We start from the raw sequence: 22,220 nt of genomic DNA on the forward strand, positions 1-22,220 counted from the left end.
CAGATGTGGTTGCTCGGTTGTAATGGAGATTGTCTCCATCAGAAAGGGTAGTGACCATACTTGAACAGAGACAGCAGTTAAAACATCCCTCATATACGACCACCTGTTATCACACGACCTATACATTCCCTACTTGGGTCACGTGATAACAACTAAACCATCTATATGACAAACGGGCTACACTATCAGCTGAGGGAGCCCTTGAGATGTGGTTGAAATCTTTGGAAATAAGTAAGCTGGACTTTGTGGGGAGGTTTTCAAGAATATTCAAGTCCTAGTAGGTGACCCTGAACTTTGACTTCATCATCTTCATTATCATCCATCAAGTACAACAAAGGCTATGGTAAAACCAAATGTGTAGACATAACCATGCACACTAAACCAGTAACACACCCTAACACACACACACACACACACACACACACACACACACACACACACACACACACACACACACACACACACACACACACACACACACACACGCCACCTGCAGCTTAATATTTCTCTACAGTGTGAGTTGCGTTCAAAACATTTCTGTGGATTTTTTTTTCTCCCTCTCTCTTTCTCTCTCTACCACCATAAATAGCACTGATGGGAAGAAGGGAATGTTGCCATGGTGACACAGCGCTGTGGCAGCCGGTAATTATCCTGGTGTTGGCACACGGTGGCAGATAGTGACACCTGGACACCTCTCAGTCCAGACCAAATACAGAATTTACCAGGTGTTAGTCATGTTAAGGGTGAAAGACCTGACGACATTTTGACCACACATAGCCTCTGATTTTAAGTCATTCCGAGCAAAATCGGCAGATCAAGGTCAAAATCCCATAGAGTAAGACTGTGTGTTTACCTTTATGTAAAACAACCCCTGGTGTAGCAGCGAGGATTCAAAGGTTTGATGTTTGTAGACTGAAACACGGCAGCTTGGGGAGTGCACAAGTGTGTGTGTGTGTCCATGATATTAAACAGTGTGGAGAAGACAATGAATATCATTATTCATATAATCATATAATATCATGTTACATGATACAAATCAGAGATGATGTCACCTGGTTATTATCCTCAGTTACATGGGCAGACTAGTCAATAAAGTGGGCATTGTGTGTGTGGAGTGAAGACACTGCACATGCCTGAAGGTGTGTGTGTGTATGTGTGAACAGAAGTAGTCTGAGGGATGGCGTCAGCCTGTTGTGTATTTGATATGGGTATTAAAAAACACAAACGTATTCAGAATCCCCTCGCTGCTCTCCCACTAACACACACACAACAACAACAACAACAACACTACACTCCAAGGATAATATTCAGCTCAGTGCTTTACCTCCACCAAGCAGTAATCCCCCCCTCCTCGTTTTTATCTGCTCTCTTCCAGGCAAGGCCGACCTGACTAATCATCCAAGGTGTCAAGGTAAGGTTGTGTTTGCCTCTCACCAGCCACTCACACTGATAGCAACATGAGCTCCGGGTGTATTTCTCATCCTGGAAAAAACAAAAACAGGATTTGCACGTGTCCTTTTGAGGAAGAAGTTCTGCAGCACCGTTGTATTAGCCACAAAACTTCCTCGCTGCTAGAAGACAAGGTGCGCTTCCCCAAATCCCACACTCCCCGGTCGCATTAGCATAAGCGAGCTGAGAAACTCAATGGAGTATTTTTTTTTTACCACTTACACACATTCTGTACATGCAAGCACATACACATTCCTCCAGACAGGAGTTTGGCTCATGCACACGCCAGAGAAGAAGAGATGGGGAAAGATTAGATTGACGTATTTTTGTCACAGCCTCCCGATCCTTGCCAGGACTGCTATAGCTGTCTTGTCGGCTGATTGAAAGGAGGACATGCAAAAGAGGGCAGATGGATAGATAACCAGAGAGAAAGTGCACCTGACTTTGTGTGTTTTTTTTCCCTGTATTTCCTTGTCAGTCATCCTGCGTGTCACCTTCTCTTTTGGATTTTCATTCCTGCTACTCATCGTCTTCCCCTCCAACTCCATCATACACTGCAGTGCTAACTGTCCTCACACACAGACACAGACACAGACACACACACACACACACACACACACACACACACACACACACACACACACACACACACACACACACACACACACACACACACACACACACACACACACAGAGACTAGAATACAAGCCCCTCTACTCCACGTTTATTTGTTCTGAGGCTTAGAGTAACACACAAGCTCATCTCTACCACCACCCTCCCCCTGCCGTGAGTCACCCGCGGCACCACACAGCGCCATAAATCACCCATGATAACATCAGGGGTTCCATCAGTTCAGTGAAACCCAACTTTGGCTGTTACACAGAGACGTGATGAGGTTGCTTATGCTGTGCGCAGAGCCCAGACACTAGTTGTGGAGTCTCTGGTGTTAAGGGCCACTGCAGCAGACTCCCTGTCTGCACTGCAGTCTGACTCTGCTATGTGCTGCCACCTGGTGGCCACATCTGAGCACAGTATGCAGTTGAGCTGCTGGTTAGTTAGGTTGTATGTTTGACTTTATTATTAAACCTTTAGTTCTTTATCAGTGAATGTTTAAAAAATGGCCAACATAGCCGGTGTATTTTTCCCCAGTGTATTTGTCAGATTGAAATTGTCATGTTAGTACTCACTGCTGTTTCGCAATAGAATTGGGAGGTGATTCACGCTGTTTCCTGTGATGAAGCAGCTACACCAAAATCAAGTCAATCCAGTGTGTTTGCTTGACAAATAAAACACAGTTTGCAGAGTTTTGCAGATTGTATCTTTCAGTAAATTGTACTTATCCTCAACCAAGAATAATCATTTATGATATGCAGAGAAAGTGAAAACACACAGATCCTTCCACTGCATATTTAATGTCACGTATGGTAATATAACGTGGAGTTTCCATTTCATTTGCTCAAACTTGTTAGCGTCTCTGTTCAAAGAAAGAATAAATAATTGTTGGTAAATTAGATCATTTTGTTTGTCGGTTTTCAATGTGCAAAAAATATTCATGACACATTTTTAATTTGTCTTCGTTCATTTTCTTGTGTTTCTCCAGCCGGTACCTGTCCGATGTCCTCTCCTGCCACAGTGTGATGCGTCATGGCTCCGGTGCTGAGTGGAGTGTGGTGGGGGCTGGAGGCAGGTGTCGCCGGGTCAGGGGCGGCAGCTGCTACAGGCATAGCGTCGTGGCTGGGCAGTGGGCAGCTGGTCCTGGCCGTCACCCTCAGCACCCTCACTGCCCTGCTCCTGGTCTCTGTGCTGCTGATGCTCTGTGCTAGCTGCCAGGGGTGAGCGCCTTCTGACACACAGTCACGCACAAACTCGTTGCTGCTGGAGTTGATGTTCAAGGAAACACACATATTTAGAAGATGGCAGGAAAGTTTGACATGTGTTATGATTTGACAGTTTCCTGGTATTGACACGTCAGGAATAGAGCAGTGGTGTCCCTAAGGGCCAATTTGGCTTACAGACAATACAGTCAATAAAAATGTACAGCAATGAATACAACTTATAATAACACAGGAAAGCACACAGAAGCCAGAAACAAGGATGTTGTTTAGAAATCCACCCCAAAACCTGAAAGTATTAGCACTTTAGCCTCATCATTATTGGAAAGAAACCTCTTAATTTTCCTTTATATCACACAAGGTGCTATTTTAGGACTACGCGGTGTTCTCGGTGCTTTTTAATCATCCACATATTTCTCTCTCTCTCTCTCCCTCTCTCTCTCTATTCCTCCATTCCTCTCTATTTCTAGTCAGAAGAAGGCAGTCAATGGACATCCAGAAGGAGACCATCAGAACCTCATGAATGGAGTGAGTTGGGCTTCAAGGTTTTTCTTGCAATAGTACACGCATGATAACGGCTTAGCTTAGCTTAGCATACAGACTGGAGACAAGTGGAAACAGCTCACCTGACTCTGTCTGAAGGAAACAATATCTGCCTACCAGCACCTATCATGCTCACTGGTTAACACACTATTTCTCATTTGTTTAATCCATGTAAAAGAAAGTGTCTACAAACATCAAACCTTTTGAAAAATTACGCTTTGGGTTATGGTTTTGACTATTTGGCCAGGCCCACTTACTACCTGGAGTCTTGTCAGTCTTTGAGGCAACCAGCAGAAAAGGAATATTGAAGTGGCTTTGAAGCCGTCCCTGAGAACTAGTTTCTAAAATTGTGATTAGCTTTCAAGTTGTGCTGTGTTTTTGAATTATTTGGGGGTGTGTGTGTGACTGATATTGAATGCGGAGTTGAACAGCTGTGTGTTTTGAGTCAGCTTGCAGTAGGTAATTATGTGTGTGTGTGAACATTCACATTTACATAGACACACATAAATACTAATTTGCTCTCTTACACGGTCTCTCACATTATGCAGATTCGGTGAGGGTCCAGTAACATCTTGGAATTCTGGGAAACTCAAAAAACAATTCTAGCAGTGAAAGATCAGCAATTAAATCTAAATGCTCTCTCTGGAAGCGTGCATTCACAGCAAGAAACACACGTGCACATACACTCACATACTGTACAGTCCTTGTTAGTCGCTGCGTGTGTGAGCGACATGTCTGTAATCAGGCAGTGTAACCACTTGAATATGAAGCTGTGGATAGAGCTTCCACATTGGCTGCACGCCTGAATAACGAGTGCACACACATCTACACCCTGATATCCTATGACACACACAAACATTCTCTGACATTTACCTTCTAACCCACTTCTATCACACTGACACAGAAACATATACAAAACAAAACCTCCTTACAGCTGATTGACAGCCTCCAGTGAGATTGCTTCCAGTTGTTGCCAGCAGTGGCTGATGTGGAAATGGTTACTCCTGCTAAGAGAGCACATGTGGGAAATTCCACTGACAGCCTTACTCAAATAATGTTATTATAAAATTGTCCTTGAAATGAAATCAAGTAAAACGTATGGCACAGTAATCTGAATAAAAATGAATATTCACTATTTATATAGTTGACCTTTGCCCCTTCTAGCCATGTACTACTCATAATGACACTATGTCTTTTTAAACATCATGTCATGGGCATAGATAGTAATAACCAACTCCTATAATACTTCTGCATCAGTAACAAGCAACATATAAGTGTGACAAATGTCAGGCTTTCATAGATTAAGTGACACCCACTTACTCTCTTATCCTGTCACTCCCTCTGGGGCTTTCTGTATGTGTGTGTGTGTGTGTGTGTGTGTGTGTGTGTGTGTGTGTGTATGTATGTGTGAGCCTACATGCTCCCACGTGCACGTGCACATTACTCAGAGCATTTATGCGTTTGATGGATACCTTCACTGTAACCCCTAATTGCGGGGCAGTCAAATTGTTTCATGAGGGGCCTATTTAAATGAGGGACCATGTCACAGCCCGATAGGTTAAATGGGGTCTTTGTCTGTGCGGATGAGTGGATTGGCTCTCCTTGCTCACCCGCTCAGTCACTCTTCCCTGTGTCTGCGTCCTAACATGATGAAGGAACGCTGTCCCTCACCTTCCAAACACCAGCATGTTTCCAAAATGCTCCAGAAATCTAAAACTATTTTTAGATTATCCATCGCTCCAACATCAGGATTTGGATGTGGAATAAAATGAGAAAAGATGGATCTGGAATTAGGCTGAGACTAAGACAAACTAACTAACAACAAAAGAATAACATAAGGTGAGCTATAAAGAAATATGAGACGTTTGGGTCATAAAATAGTTAAAGATTACATCATAGACAACAATAGTTATGAGAGTAATTGACCACTAGATGGGGTTGTGGAGCTTTTAACACACAACCTTCTGCTCACGCAGAAGGACAACAACCACCCTAAACAAAGAGAATCTTGACTTACACCCGTTAATATATATATAGTGAGTGATGGAGGGATATATTTGCCTACAGAAACAAGATGGTTTATGTTTAAGTGTGAAAAAATAAATAAATCATGCCTCAATGCGGCAGGTGTTCAACACATGCTGTGTTAATTTGTGTTGTTTCTTTCCAGTCTGATATTTGGAGTGTGGATTTAAGTGTTTGCTCACTCGAAGAGTTGATTCGGCTGCTGATTTTGCCACGTGATGTAGCAAATAGGGAAACAGCCTTCAACTGGAGGGCAGGGTTTAAAGAGTGTTGCAGGGTTGTTGTACTGTAGCTTCGACTTTACTATTGAGGGAGGGAAGGTGAAATAGGGAAACGCATTTTCCTGTGAGTGTCCATAAAATATCATCTTCTATGGTTTTCATTTGTATTCATGTGACACAACTATCATTGTTGCCTCCTCCGTTGTACTGTGCTATTATTCTTGAATTACTGTCTCTTATTAAATGACATAAAAAACTCAAAGTGAGATGTGTCCATGCAAGACATTTAGACCACTTTCTATCAAAGAAGAATGTCAGATCAGCTCAGCCAGGTCATAAATCCAATTACAATCAACTGTAGATAAGAATAAACAGCATAATTTCTTCATCAGGCATAAATCTGTTTTTTTACACTCTATCTAGCTATCTCTATATGTCTTTTGTTGGTGGGTTAAAATACACTACATTTAACTAAGCATGCGTAACATACTGATAATGAGCTTAAAATAATCAGTAATGTGATTGGAAAATCTAGGAAAAGTAGAGATAAAGAACAGGGAAGTGTGGAAATTGCAATCAGTGCTGCAAATATGACAGTTCCCGAAATTCTGAAGATTCTAAAAAATGTTTTTCCAAACACAGCACGATCTGCTGACAGTGGCTGTGGGACTGCACCGAGGTGTGAAAGTCATCTACCCTGTACGAGCTGACAAGTGCAGATTTATTTTTGTTCCCTTTTAGAAAATTTTTTTTTTGGGGGGGTGTGTGACGTGTCATTGAAGTAACCTGAGATTGGATGTTGCATGTGCATTAAATGCTTCCGCTTTGTCAGTTGAGCTGCCAGCCTCTGAGCTTAGTCCAGCAGTGACAAACATCTTATCCTTTGTTGTGTAGGTGTCAGAGAGAGAGACGATCAGCCAATCAGCAGACAGCCCAGTGACTGATGTGGCCGTCAGCAGCTCTCACAATGGTCCTCTAACCAGCGGTACAAGTAAGCCAAGATAGTAGCATTATCTTAGCGTGCCATGTGTTCGTTAACTATTTTAACTCGATGATACTGAAATTACAGTCACTGCTGGCAAAGTGTAGCATGTTTCTGCTGCTCTCCCTACATGACAATAACATTTGCTTAGCAGCTGTTGTTATGCAATGTCTTTGTTGTCTTACAGCTTTGGTTCATTCAAAACCTCAGCTGTTGTTTTTCGTGGCCATTTGTATGCTATGTTCTTAGTCATTTTTAGATGTGTGACTGTTAAATATCAGTAATAGAAAAATAGTAATGGATTTATTCTGCAGTGATGGGCAAGGAAAATGTGACTCATTACAACTACTTTTAAAGTAAATGTGTCTGTGTAAATTCTCTCGTAAAAAATTGAAATTCTTGTTTCTATTCTTTTGCCCTGTGCTCCACCAGTCCTCACTGACACACAAGACAACAGTCCCCAGCCATCAGAGGAGATGCTCTCCAGCCAATCAGAGCTCAGGTCCTCCAAGTGTCCTCAGGACCGGGAGCTACCCAGCATTCCTCCCAACAACGCCCTTATTGGGGACAGACCCCCAGCCTCAGGGGACAGCACCTATGAGGTCTATGTTTAAAGTCACCCTACAACAGCCGTGCTTGTGTCTGTTACAAGATATTAAAGCTTTGATTGGTTGGGCTGATGGATTGATTGAGTTTTCAGTTAGAGAACAGAAGCTTTAAATGTACTTTGTTCATTTACAAGCGTATTAAAGAATCCAGTGTATGTATCTTGACATCCAGGTGGTGAAGGAGATGGCGGTGGCATCACGTGACGTCAGCGTCGAAGACTCCCTGTACGAGACGGTCAAGGAACTCAAAGACCCCCCAGCCCAGCTTGGCCTCCCCAACGGTACCATCCAGCTGAGCCCTGATGAATCTCCCCACCATCCCTCAGTCCTTCTCAACGGCCACCTCAGCCCCTGCACAACTGAACGGGGGCCCCTGTGTATAGGGGTGGAGTACGCCTCCATCGACCTGAATAAGAAGAGCCGTCACAGTGCCGACATGGAGGCCAAAAGGTGCTCCGATAATGCCAACGTTCCCCCACATAAACCTGTGGAGGAACCAGAAGAAGACTTGCCTCCGCCGGTACCAGAGAAGGTTCTGGATGAAAATGACAACCAGCCAGTGGTGATGAATGGGCTGGCGGGGGCTGGACTGCACAATGGAGAGGTGAGAATGCTGTGTGTGTGTGTGTGTGTGTGTGTGTGTGTGTGGAGTGTTATACTAGTCCTATACTACTAAAATGTGCATAATGCAGGTTCAGAAAGAGGCCATGGAGAACAAAGAAAAGGGGAGATGTGTCACCACTACAGTTATCATCTGCTAAGCTGCCTGCCTACTCAGTGCTGCTTTAGGAAGAGCAACAGACCAAGGGAAGAACTTTGAGAGACCAAGGGAAGAAATTTCAGAGAGAGAGAGAGGCAATGGTGTACCAGTGAAGGGAGAAGAAAAGAATGAAAATGGGAGCTGGGGTGGGAAGAGCAGGAGAGAGTAATAGATGAAACAGAGATAGTGACAGAGAGATGATATGAGATTGACTTGAAAAGAGCTTAGGGGACCAGGAGGCATAAAGGGTGAGAGAGAAAGAGAGTCAAGTTTAGATAGAGAGAAATAAAGAAGCCTAGCGGCATACAAATGAAGCCATCTGTAGTGGAGAGGAGAGGAAAGAGAAGATATGAGGATGATAAAGAGAATATGAGGGGATGAGACATGGAGATGTAAAGGAGAAGAGAGGGAAGGAGAGTAAAAGCAAAGGGATGGAGAGGTGAAAAGAAGAGAAGCGGTTCAGTGTCACGCAGAGGTGCTGCTGTTGCTGCTCTGCACGCTCCAACAGAGACACACCAATAAACATATACACTAACACACTCTCAGAAAGAATCTCAAGACTGTTAGAAGCTGACAAGCGCACAAACACAAACATCACATTGTCGGTCTACCGCAAAGCTGCATGAAGTGGCAGCTGTCTCTCTTCTTTCTTCTCTCCGTCTTCCTCTTCCTCTCTGAAGTCCTGTTCATATTTACTTTCCTCCTCCTCGTTCCTATGCATTACTGTCCCTTCTCCTATTTTAAATTATAATTATGGTTTATTGTAACATATCTGATTTTTAGATGTGCAACTTTAATGGTGACTATGTTGGTTGGTCTGTCAGTCCACCACTTTGGTCCGGACTGAAGTAGATGGATTGCCAAGAATTTTGGACACACATACATTCTTATCTCTCTCTGGATGAATTGTAATAACTTTGATCTCCTGACTTTTATCTAGAGCCATCATCAGGTCAAAATGCTAATACCTTCAATACTTTGGTTTATGAGCAAATACCTCCCAAAGGTTTGAGCTTCCCATCAGCTTTCAGCTCTACTATGTGTTTGGGGCCAATTGGTGAATATTAGCATGCTAACATGTTACACAAAAATGGTGACATGCGTAAACATTTCACCTGCTAAACATCAGCATGTTACCATTGTCAATGTTAGCACGCTGATGTTAGCATTCAGGTCAAATTGCCACTGTGCCTCTGTGCAGTCTCACAGAGCTACAAGCATGGCTGTAGACGCATAGTCTTGTTGCGGGTTTGGCCATCATTCCTATCAGTAATATTAAGATTTATTCACCAAGTCAGTTGCTCAAGTTAGCCAAACTTATATGTAAGAGAAGACTGAGACGAACAGTAAAATCATTACCAAAAACTGTCCGTTGTAATTACTCATCACAGTCTACAGACTGGCTTCCTGGTTCAACTTTGACCAACCATACTTGCCTTAGTTGTGTGCAGTTTCCTTTGCAATAAGGGATTATTACCAACATTTCAGGTGTCACTGACTTTTGTTCACAACCTGTCTGATTGTCTGAACGCTCCTTTCTTATCCGGGCTGGATGTATCATAACTGATCAAAATGAGTGCCAAAACTTTGAAAATAAGACCCAGGTTGTAATAGACCAGAATTACCCTTTAATACACTATATCTTCTTGGTTCTCGTTTCCTCTGTTCATTTCATCCCGCTCTCCTTATTTCTCTTCTCTTTTTTGTCACATTTCTCTATTCCTTTGTCTCTGCAGTTGTGGGCAATTAGTTAATCACTGCTGCTCATTTGGACAGCAGGAGAGTCTGGCCTCATCTGACCCCCGTTTCTATGATGAAATCTTGATCTACTGAACTACAATATATCTCCAACGCATACTGGCAGCCACACGCACACACACACACACACACACACATAAAAATGCACTCATTTATAGACGGACCCAGCATTAATTCTGTTATTTCTCCCCATCCCTCCACATTACACACACACACACACACACACACACACACACACACACACACACACAGATACTATAGCATGTATGTGTTTACATATATTCTGCTACACATAGACTCCCCGGGGCTGATTTAAGGTTAACACGGAATGTTCCCGACTCTCCGTGGTTTACGCCTGTGTATGACCAGGAGCAGTCAGTGATTTGTCTTGTCAAACCAAGTGTGTGTGTTGTGCATGTGTGTGTGTCTGAGCTTAGTGAGCGCCAGCTGGCCACCATCACTATGACAGTTAGTCTGGCTTCATGATGGATGATACAGGCTATAGTAACTCTCTGTCTGTCCCTCATACACACACACACATACACACTCACACTCATCTGTGCAAATGCTGGGGTGCCTGTATGTAAATGTCTGAGAGGAATCCCCTCAGGTATCAGCTCGGTAAATGCTGTTAACACACAGATTCAGGCTTTCTCATATACACACATTTTTCCATACATACATACACTTGGTTTCTAGTTAAACATTTGTCTCAGACACACACTCACACAGTCTTTTTGTGACCTTTCATTCACAGCTTCTCCCTTTGTAGTTGTACAGTTGTTGAACTTTCATAAAGAGCAGTAACACTTGTTTGCAGTCATTTGCCTACGTGTCGCCTGTGGGCTTTTAATGTGACGTGCAGGAAATGAATTTGACCCAGCCAGAGGGCTGCTGGGATATAAACTGGGAACAGGTAAACTGCTGGTCAGCACTGTTGAGCTGCTACAGGGAATAACTATTGTTAGACAGACAGTTTGAGCATGTAATATGAGTGTGCGTTATAGGTTATAATTTGAGTGGGTGTTGATGTGTTTTATATATATTTTATATTTGCATAGCTACAGTTCGTTGAGAGTTGTTTATATACTTGAATGAGCATGTGCAAGACAGGGAATACAGATAATATATGCAGATCTGATGTATTCATACTGCTTCGGTATGTCAACATGCACGTCAGCATTACTGACACGCTGACACCTGAGTCGTCCATCTTCTGAGGCTGCTATAATCAGCTTACTGTCATACCTGCGTGTTCTGTGTGTCATTGTCTCTCCTACGTACACATAAACACATTCCCATAATCCTGCCTCACACACACACACACACACACACACACACACACACACACACACACACACACACACACACACACACACACACACAAGGTCTTATTGTAATACGTCAAAATATTAATCTCTCAGATGTAACATTGCATGTATTGACACGAAACAAACAACCGTCCACGTATTGTTATAGGTCTTTATCTTAGTTTTATATGCATCAAATAAAGTTTTTAAGACTCAAATTGTATGCCCATGTGCATCAAACCCAGGTTAAATACTGTGTTTATTGCTGACTGTGTGACTGACTTAATGAAAATGCCGCTTTAATTTGCAACAATACTTGAGCCAAGAATAAGGAGGCTGAAAATTAGATGAACAAATATTGTGAAACACACAAGAGGTGCAGTGACTGGGTCAAGTCACCTGCGTCCATGTTTCATACGAAGACTCCTCTGGGGCACTCTGCCTAATTGGTCGGCTAATTAAAGCGAAATGAAAAGGGCATCTGCTGCCGAGCGTGTCAGATCTATAAAAGTAATCATGTCTCCAAACATGAGTTATCCATAAAGTAATCATATTGATTTATGCTCTTTGAGAAAATGCCAGAGAAACATGTATCTGCATGAGGATGCTATGACACAAAGCCGGGGCAGATGGTGTGATGGATGATCTCTGTGCGCAGTTCTCAGTTCATTCAATACATAAGAGCATGGCTTATGTGGCCATGTGCCCTTGACAAGCTCCAAGTACTGTGCCTCAACAAGTGCATTAACCTTGGTACTGCCAACCAAGGACTACATCCAGTCAAGAAAATAATACAAAAAAAGCAATGTTTTCCTATTAGTGTCACAAGACTTCAGATATGAACTATTTAGTCAATGCTGGCAATGGTATTGAGGTTCTTGTTAGACTCCTGAGGTGTTTGGGGCGGCTGTCAGAAGTGCTTTGTTGATTAATGGCTCCCTCATCGATCATAAGGCAAAGTGGATAGAGGCCGTGCACAAAAACATCACACTCTCTTCCACTGCCCGTTGACTTTCACTCAATTCTTAATGAATGGGTGGTCATATACAACATTAGTTTCATATGTGTCACAGGAAAAAAAAAAAGCAAAACTTTCCTACTGCTGGGAATAGTTTAGAAGATCACTTTATTGATCACTCACCACGCACTCTCTTTAGACATTCAAAGAGATTTTCCATTGGTGTTTGCGTTTTTGAGAACTGGTCAATAGTTTGCCAGCATGTTTAAGTAATGCAGATCAATGCAACCATATCTTAACTGCATGCCCTCAAAGTTGTTTCGAACACCTCTATCAAATTTCAGTATTACAGCTTGCTGCTTTTTTGATTATAAGAGAACTGATTAAACTCTACGACAGGAAGGTGCCACCCAATTCTTAAAAATAAAAATGTGTGATGAATCCTCAAATGTTCCCAACAGCCACTTTTAGGAGCCATAAGCCTAAGGCTACAAGCCTTAGGCGTGTTTTAAATGTCTGATACTGCACTCAGTCTTTTCTTTTTGATACAGTGGCTGCCATATCTAAATCTACCTTTTGTTCTTTTCTCCTCTAGTTACACTCCCCACTGTCTCCCGCACCGGGGTTCCACAACCACATTCTTTCAGACAGTGAGGTAAGTGTGTTAAACTCCCTTATTCCCCAAACTGTCGTTTCCAGTCCCGAGACAGCAGCACTTTATTCTGTGAATGCCAATGCTCCAAGCACCAAAAAGATAAAAAAAAGAAGTATAATAGTCATACACAATTTGCTATGAGGGAAAAACTTAGCAGGGTTCTTTTGGTACAAATCCGTCAATGTTCACATTCCTGTTATCTAAATAAATGCAGGTATGTTTATGACCGTTTTGTGCAAGTAATAACCAAAACAATGTGTTTCTTCTCTGTCCTTCAGTCAGCAGTGTACTCTACAGTCAACAAAACAAACTGTGATGATGCTGTGAACGAGGACGACAAAGAGCACGACTACAGTAGCATCGCAGAGATCAAAGGCCTTGTCACGACCTCTTCCTCCAGTGACCTTTACGCCACTGTCCGAGATATCTACAGCCAGCCCAGCGACCCCCAGCCGGGGGAGGATCTCGCCACGGAGTGCACAGATCCCGGCTACGAATCCATCCGCATCCCAAAAACTAGTAGCCCGGATGATGACCACAGTGCTGAGCTGGAAGCGGAGGGGACCGACGCTGCCAAGGCAGAGCCTGATTACGAGAGTGTTGGAGAGTTGGGTCTGGACCAGGAAACGTCCCGCCTCTGAGTTTTCCCTTCATCTGTGACGGTTTGTTATGAGCTCCCTCTCTTACACCTTACAGACGTCACTATAGCATGCATTTGGTGCATGACTTGGGGAAAACGGCATCAGCATCCATCATCAACGCATGAGTGTCCTCTTTACAGCTTGGGTACGGTTTGTCATATCTGAACTTTTAATTTATCAACCAGGGTGAATGTCAATGGTATTGGTAGGCCTACTAGAAAATTAACTCTAGTACCTCAGTCGTTATTAATCATGTAGAAGAGTGCACTTTGGATCATCATTAAATTCCTCATTAGTCATGTTGACATATGTGCGCATCATTTAACAACATGTGATTGTGAAAAAGATCAAATAAATAAACTATCAAATAAATATCCAATCACAGCACACATTGCAGCATTTTAAGGGTTAGCTGAGGACACTATCAGTGCCTGTGATCTAAAAAAAAAACCAAACAAAGATACCAAGAATTCAGTGCCATATAATCATGAAATTCATGCACTTAATGTTAATGTTATGAAGGTAACATTATCAAGTCCCTTCTGCAGCTGCTAGTGACTTTCTAGCTTCATCCAGGTGACTCAGCGTCACGTTTTATTGAGGTTTCAGATGATGTATTTCTTGGCTACTCTTTGGCAGGTTGGTAGTACCTCCGCAGTGCATTCTCTGCTTGAACTTCTTGTGAATGGGTTCTAGGTATGGAAATGAAAAGCCAGTCTTATCTGTGACCAAATGCTTAGCAAAAATACAGTAGAAGTCGATAGATTACGCCATCAAATAGAAATGACGAGTTTTTAACTGCATGTTCTTTTGTTGAGGCTATTCACCGCAACCGTATTGGTTCAACATGTTACAGGACAGGAGTTGTGAGACTATCTGCAGAAGATCTGCAGAAGGGAAGGAGGGCGGTTTCACAATACATTCTGAAAGCATTTTTAGACGTTTTACAGTCCATGTCAGCATTTTTTTGTGAAATTCATATTTATTTGATGATGCGTGTTGTTGTGTAATTGTGAAATGTCTGTGAGAGAAAAGTAAAAAGGGTTTTATAGATGTTTCTAGCATTTTTATTAAGATACAAAATGAATGTGAGCTGTAAGATAATGACAGTTGTAAAGGTACATTTTCTCTGACTTTCTTATTCATTGTTTAAAAGTTGAATTGCATGGGGTCCAAACAAATTCAGAAGATGTGTAATGTGATAAAAATAACAAACTTGCATTATTGATGCAAATCCATTGATCAAGTGTATTTATTTCATGTTTTTTGAGCTCACTCTTGGTACAGTACAGTCTTCAGTTGCCATCCCTGATGATTTTAAAGCACAAAGTTTGATATCATGGTACGGCATTTATATACAGCTTATCAAAAGCATTATCACAATCCAGTTACATCGCTGCACAATTTAAATAACTAATGCTTTTTAACTTACTATAGAAGCACTCTGAGAAAACTGTTTGTAGCTTGTACCGACGTCATGCCAAACAAGGCTTGGAAATATAGATATAGCACTATTTTAACCAATTGTTACTTGCTGGAATTTTATGTGAGCTATTACTTATTTGTACAATGTCCAGAATGGTATCATTTTAAAATAAGTCTGTTAAGAGCACTGATGTATGTCTGCCTTGTTTTAAGGAAAACTTAATCCCTGTTTTCCAACAGCTTTTTACCTTGTATTGTTACTCAAAGTTGTCACATAGCTTTTGAGTTCTGAGAAGTTGTAACCAATCAAATGTCAGTAATATGGTACAATGTTTTGGTACATGCATTTGAAGAAACTGTATGTGTGGTACTTTTATTTAAAAAAAAAAAAAAAACTGAAATAATGTCTCAATACTATTGTTTAATTCATTTTCAAATGAACACGGCCAGTGCTTTTTGCTGTAAATATTTCTTCCACTGCTACATTATCTACCGTCTTTGCAGACAAATTGGTGTCATCTGTTTCCACCCACATCAAAATATTACAGCCTTACAGTATCTCCAGCTTCATGTTTCATTAGACATGCAGGAGCTTGTTGGTGGTTCAGACAAACACAGCTAGCCCGTGCTCTATAAATGATATCAGACATTTGAAATGCTGTTACATCCCAGCAATGCTACAGTGAAAGAGGATTTGAAATGCGATCCATTCACAGTATTTTAAGGAACGAAAACAGGAAAATTAAGTCCTCAAACAAATGATGTTCATTTCTGCATATAGAGAAAATTATCATTGTTATTTAGTTCCCAAAAAATTTGTTAAGTGTTGCTACCGAGTGATGTGGCTGTGTGTATCAGGTTGGTGGCATCATATCATAGATAAAATGGTGTTCACAGAACATTATAACATTTTAAATGTTCTCTAAGGAAATTATCTCTCAAATGGGGTGTTTTATTGCCAAAACACACACACACACATACACAGTTAATAGATACTTACCTAAAATCACTTATTCTCTCTAGCTGTCTTCCTTGGTCATATAAACACACACACACACACACACACGCGCGCACACAATCCCCCTCAGGGAATATGGTGTGGTAGAGGTTTGGAGATGTTCCCTCACTGCCCCTCCTTCAGCTCCACTACTCTTTGTAATGAGACCATTTGTTCCCCCTACAACCAGCAGACAACTCTATGGTGACACCTGCCTTTGATCACTGGGCAAAGCCTGTTTTGGAAGTTATGGCCACATCTGTCACTCCACTCTGTCTGGTTTCCATTCTCTGCATGTAAATATTTTATGACATGAATTGTTCTATTAAATATATATATATATATATATATATAATAAATTGTGTCACTGTGTCTTTTTATTCACTGTCATGTTGAAAGATTGTAAGCTGCATATGATTTTCTAAAGACATTACATTTGACTTTAATTAGGCTATTTGTTACTGTGATAACATTATTTGGTATATTCTCTCTGCCACACGGGGAGATAATCACGATGAATGAATTAGTCTCCTAGTAAACTTGATTTATCAAAGCACTGTGAACTTTGGAATGAAAAGGGACACGTTTATCAGATTTTTTTTTTCTCAGTGAGCAACGACTTGTGCCATGTTGTGAGATCACACTTTAGGTTTCTTATTTAGTACAGGATGTAGCTCACATGAGGGTTTTAGTATGATATGACTGCTGGCTTACTGTTATCATTACATTAAATACAGGTATTTTGCACTTCTGGCAAGGCTGACCTAAATTCACCATTATAGCCTACATTTGCACCTTCATACATATCTATATATGTTAGCTAAATTTACTATTTGCACATGAAACCCTTGATAGCACTGTTTGTCAAAATGATCTGATGGGCCTGGCTAAAGGGTGGGTTGGCTCACATTTGGGCAGATACCGGCTATGAAGGGTTGATGTTGGAGCATGTTTACGCCAGTGCCTTTAGTAGAATAAAAATGGCATGTTAAGTGAATTTTTTTTGAAGAACCTGTTGTGTTTACATTCACAAAAACAGACCAGTGCAGCCCATAACATCCATTTTAGAACCAGGTCATAGTAATTTAGAAGTCCCATGACACCTGGAAAGTAGGCTACACGCTTTAACAACTAGGTTATAGCATAAAGCCTGTCTGTCTGGTCGAAGTTTTCCTTTCCTTAGCCTAAATTCCCCCTTTCCCTTTCTTTCCTTCTGCCAGTTCTCCCTCCCTTCTCGTTTCCTCTGCATCCTTGCGTCATTGTTTTGAATGGAGCATCCTCCCGGCTTGCATTACCTTCTGTCGGAGGAGTAGGGGGAGCGGTGGGGCTTTTGGAGGCGTGTACTGTTCCGACCAATCGCAGCCCGCCTTGGCCACCGGACCGCACATGTTTACAGGCAGCATTCCGCCGGTAGAGGCTCTGCTCGGTCGGCGCCGGACGCGGACTGGAAGTCGCAATAGCCGGAGCTGGAGTCACCTCACCGCCGTGTTTTCAACCGTGTTCAACACCTGCGGAGGGATGGCAGCGTGCACGGCCGAGCGAGGTGAAATAATTCGACGTAGTAGCTTCCGTTCCCCGATGTCCGAGTCGTTTTTCTACGCATAAGCCGCCATTTTGTTAAATCGTGTACAAATGTCATTTCGGTTCCCAAGCGTGGCGGTAATCCGTGTTTTCCCGCCGCCCCCTCAGCTCGCAGGGAGCAGTGGGGAAAACAAACAGGTCGAACGGAGGGAGATTGGTAGCCGGTTGGATGTGGAGGTTGTTTAGCGGCGAATGAATCGTCTTCATGTTGTGGGCTCTTGCAGGGTGCTAATTTGTAGTTCCCCTTCAGTTTTCGGTGCTTTTGAGTGTGGTGCATTTGGGACGCTGTTTGGAGTTGTCGCCTTCCGAGTATGTTGCCGCTTTCTAACATTTTATCAGGGCTGTTGGAGCGCGTAGTCTACCCGCTGCGGTTTTGTATTTTTCTCGACGTTGTTTACTGGTTATAATTCGACGTTTAATGTTTTAAATCCACCGGTTCGCCGAGTCTGCATTCAGTGAGACACTTTTAGACATGCATACGAGGCGTTTGGTAAAGCGGTCCATCCTCGGCAGCCGCGTTTATGCGCCGAGTCCGACGGGGGACGGTGCCCCGGTGACAGGAGTGGTCCAGGCTGTCAAGCAGGAAAACAGAGACGTCTCGGCCGCAGGAGCTCGGCGCAGCGTCTACACCGTCCTCCTGCAAGACGGGAGCCTCAAGGAGTTCTCCGAGGAGGAGATAGCCGCGGGGTTCAACCAGACTGCGGCCAAAGTACCGCTCAAGTCCAGCTTGAAGGTGTGTGTGTGGGCAAAGCTCCCCGGCAGGCAGGCAGCGCTTCACAGTTTTTGTTGTGCGGTGTTTTGCAGCGTTTAACCGCTTCCTGCACGCAGCGGCTTTAACGGTGTCACCGCCGCTGCTGCAGCCACTGATGACAAATTTAACCAGCTGGGACAACATCTGTATTATTCTCAATAGCCATAATGCGAATTGCATCAAATAACATGCTGTCATGACATTTGGCGACATCATATATATGGGACAAAGGGCTTGATAGGGCCTGCGCAATGTTTATGTGGGCTAGTGGGTGGGTAAGCCGAAGCAAACAAACACGCTCTGACTGCAGCGTTTTACACATATGCTTATGATTTATACATCTCATTTATTACAGACCATTTTGCGCATCCTGCCTTTAATTGCACTAATAGCTCTAAAAGAATATATTAAATTTTGGCCATTTTCATTTAGTTATAGATGGTGCAACTTGTCACAGTTTAAGGTTATATATTTTGGATCATTGTATGAGGTTAATTGTACGGTTAACGGTTAAAAAATAGATAGTGTGGGCTTCCTGAGCCATTAGGGTGCAGGATAAGAAGTTTCGATGATGTTCAAATTTGTAGTTGTGATATGGGTCTAATTAGCAGTGACCTAATTGCCTTCCAACTTGTATACTTTGGTGTCACACAGCCTCAGATAAAGATTGTGGGAGGAAGAGAAGCCAGTCCAGCTCTTGGATGAAAACACAGTTTCTGGCATAGAGGAAGTGTGTGTGTGTGTGTGTGTGTGTGTGTGTGTGTGTTCTGTCCTTTTTATAGAGGGGGAGTGACTGGATAACAGCTTGTTTATGGCCTGATTTTGATGTATTTTGATTGGTGTGGTATTGTGCAGCCTTGCATTCATGTGTGTTGGGTTTTGATGTTATAGATGAAGTAACCAACAGTCTGTAATCGAAAGTCTTATTTATGTAACCAAAGCGGAAATGTTCATCCACTGTTAGTTACCACACATGCTGGACAGCTCATGTTTCCTTTATGTAAATTTTAGCTGTAGTGAGGGTGTACATTTATGGATACAGCTGCAACACTCTGAAATTCTTGTAAATCTCAAATTAAGCTTTAACTGTTCTTTAACTTTGCACATGCATTTTCAAACCTTAACAAAGAGGAATGCAGCAGCTCTGCATGGAGGATTGTCAAATCTTTGACCGATGGGGAATGCAATGTAAACCCGGGTTCTCTTGTTTTTCATTTGCACATTTGTGTATGCAGTGCTGCATTCACAAAAGCTGCTGCACAATACCGCTACAGTCACCGGTGCAGGCTGGAGTAGTGCAGCTGGGGCTGAGAGCGTAGTCCTGTCAGCACAATGGTCAAGTCTCTTTCAGCTCTCAGTTCCCACTGAGGTCGAAAACAACCCCGTAAAATGAGGAGGAGGGGGTTGCTGTGTGTGTGTGTGTGTGTGTGTGTGTGTGTGTGTGTGTGTGTGTGTGTGTGTGTGTGTGTGTGTGTGCATGGATTCACATGTGCGTCTGTGTTGCTTTTTGTGTGCATGGGTGTATAATAAAGCATGAATGTGATTTCTCCCACATGTGCATTTGTGTGTTTAATGAGTTAGAGCTGACTACTTTAAATTTTTTGGAGTGGTGGTTGTTTGGGAGGGCATGCCGCCCTGTTTGAGCAGCAGCTGTGCAACCAAGAAAGCAGGCACCCCCAGGTTGGCAATGGGTGGCATGCTCCAAAGAATCTGGATGCTTGGCATATTGCCCAGAATGGCAAACGAATGCCCCCTGTTTGGAAAGGGGGGAGTAGGATACCACTTGTTGACTTGTTGGTTTGTGCAAGTGTGTGTGTGTTGTGTGCGCAATATTACACAGATCTCTCGCTGCTGACGAAGAGGCGGTGCTTGTTTTTGTTTTGCTGGTGCTTTTGTTGTTCTTGCTGCTGTTGTTTGTGTTGATTGTACGCCGACATGGGAGTCAATGAAGCAAGCTTGTTGATGGGATCTGAGTGAGTCTTTGTTCTGAAGCGCTGATCCCAGGCAGGCCGGCGTCGGCTGTCCTTATTGGTTGGCTGAGCAGCATCGACATGAAGCACAGTGACCACAGGGTCAAGTCTGGATGCCTCCCTTGTGACGATGTATGGGTAATCTTTTAGGGTAAAGGATTTGTATTTGTACATGTTATATGTGCTAACATACAAACAGATTTATACACACATTAAATCTCCTTTTCTTATTCTTATGTGTGTCCCTCAGAAGTATTTAAATGTCTCTAATTGGCAAACATACTAAAAATGTTAGTCACATAATTGCACCTCTGCATTAAGAATAAGTTCTTCTATGACACCAAAGAGAGACTGGGTTAGGGCTGAACAATTTGAGTATTGCAAATGCAATTTAAATCGCTATTAATTTGTATAAATTACCACCAGGCCTGTATATAGTTTTGAACAAGTTGTTTATAACAAACATAATCACAAATTCATCTTGTTTTAACATTAAAACAGTCAGATGGAATAATGCAGTTGCTTGCTGTTGTGGGTTCTTTTATTCAAAAAACATGGACATAAATTAGCTAGTTTTACAAAAGGAACATACTTAGAAAGTTATTACATTGGTAGAATGCTTGATATTAATCATTAGATTTGAAGTATATTAACGTCAACGGCACACGAGTTTCATGTAGTGACAACTAATGGCGTGAATGTTAATTAGTTATTAGCTACAGCTGAGTAAATTCGCCAGCAACATTTGTTATGCATGTTTAAATTAAAATTGCAGCTTTTTGCGATTTGAAAATTTCATCATTCGAGCGATTGTTTGGTCATATAGGTTTAGAAAATCTAATGTTAGGCTGTGTAAGGGCAGTGTGAGACCAGAGAGTAATCATTAACATTCCTAATCCGCACCATTTTCACTAAATGTGCTAATGCAAACAGTTCTTAGCAACAAAGAACAATAGAAGCTAAAAGACACAGTCTGTTGGGACACACGGTCCATGGGATTCAATTTATGGTCTGTGTCAGCTTGCTTTATTATGACCTTTGACCCATAAAGGTTCAAGAATCTTTACGCTTGACAAACTGCCCAAAAGCAAGTACGTTATGAGTGGGAGAGATAAAGAGCGGGGGATATGAGGGACACTTAGGGTATTTTCTCTGTGCACAGGCAGGTACACACACACACACACACACACACACACACACACAGAGATACATACATACATACATACATACATACATACTACAAGCTTTGACACATGAAACTCAAATTTCACTACCAATTTGGTATGCTTCACAATTTCCTGGCTCCATGAAATGCCATCATTCATAAGCCTGGCGAAAGGATGGAATTGCCGTTTGTTTTATCCGAGGAGTACACCCGTCCTACACACAACACCTAATCTTCCCCGAGCCGGTGTAATCCATCTTGTTATTTTACTCAAGTCTGTGTTTTCACAGAGCGTTTTGCGCACCACTGAGTGTTTGTGCGACCAGCTTCTATCATGAGGGACACCGGATACTCATTTCTCATGTTTTTTTACCTCATTAATCTAAGTAAATTGTTCTCTTGGTTTTCTTGTGTGAGTGACTGACTACAGGGTGCCATTGGCTTTTCCACAGTTGAGCCTAATCGTGTTACAGTGCTTTGAGAAAATGATCTAGAACACACACACACACACACACACACACACACACACACACACACACACACACACACACACACACACACACACACACACACACACACACACACACA

The 22,220-nt window shown here is 42.4% G+C and overlaps 2 protein-coding genes across 4 annotated transcripts in view; both read left to right on the forward strand.

The window, feature by feature from the left end:
* pag1 (phosphoprotein membrane anchor with glycosphingolipid microdomains 1) overlaps positions 1–16,524 on the forward strand; it is a 52,630-nt gene extending 36,106 nt beyond the window's left edge. For 2 of the 3 annotated variants that reach the window (XM_046058464.1, XM_046058466.1), the window contains 8 exons: positions 1,376–1,411; positions 3,051–3,282; positions 3,753–3,810; positions 6,966–7,062; positions 7,486–7,655; positions 7,834–8,265; positions 13,043–13,102; positions 13,381–16,524. In XM_046058464.1, the coding sequence (XP_045914420.1) occupies positions 3,095–3,282; positions 3,753–3,810; positions 6,966–7,062; positions 7,486–7,655; positions 7,834–8,265; positions 13,043–13,102; positions 13,381–13,743 (1,368 nt within the window). In that variant the 5' untranslated portion in view covers positions 1,376–1,411; positions 3,051–3,094 and the 3' untranslated portion in view covers positions 13,744–16,524. The remainder of the gene's footprint in view (positions 1–1,375; positions 1,412–3,050; positions 3,283–3,752; positions 3,811–6,965; positions 7,063–7,485; positions 7,656–7,833; positions 8,266–13,042; positions 13,103–13,380) is intronic. The other variant, XM_046058465.1, reaches the window with a different exon arrangement.
* A 1,195-nt stretch (positions 16,525–17,719) lies between these two features.
* The window catches only part of znf704 (zinc finger protein 704), a gene marked incomplete in the record, with an annotated part of 52,376 nt that continues 47,875 nt past the window's right edge, over positions 17,720–22,220 (forward strand). The window contains 1 exon segment of the mRNA XM_046058463.1: positions 17,720–18,479. Coding sequence (XP_045914419.1) covers positions 18,219–18,479 — 261 coding nt within the window.

This window comes from Micropterus dolomieu, linkage group LG09 (assembly GCF_021292245.1).
Source record: "Micropterus dolomieu isolate WLL.071019.BEF.003 ecotype Adirondacks linkage group LG09, ASM2129224v1, whole genome shotgun sequence".
NCBI lineage: Eukaryota > Metazoa > Chordata > Actinopteri > Centrarchiformes > Centrarchidae > Micropterus > Micropterus dolomieu.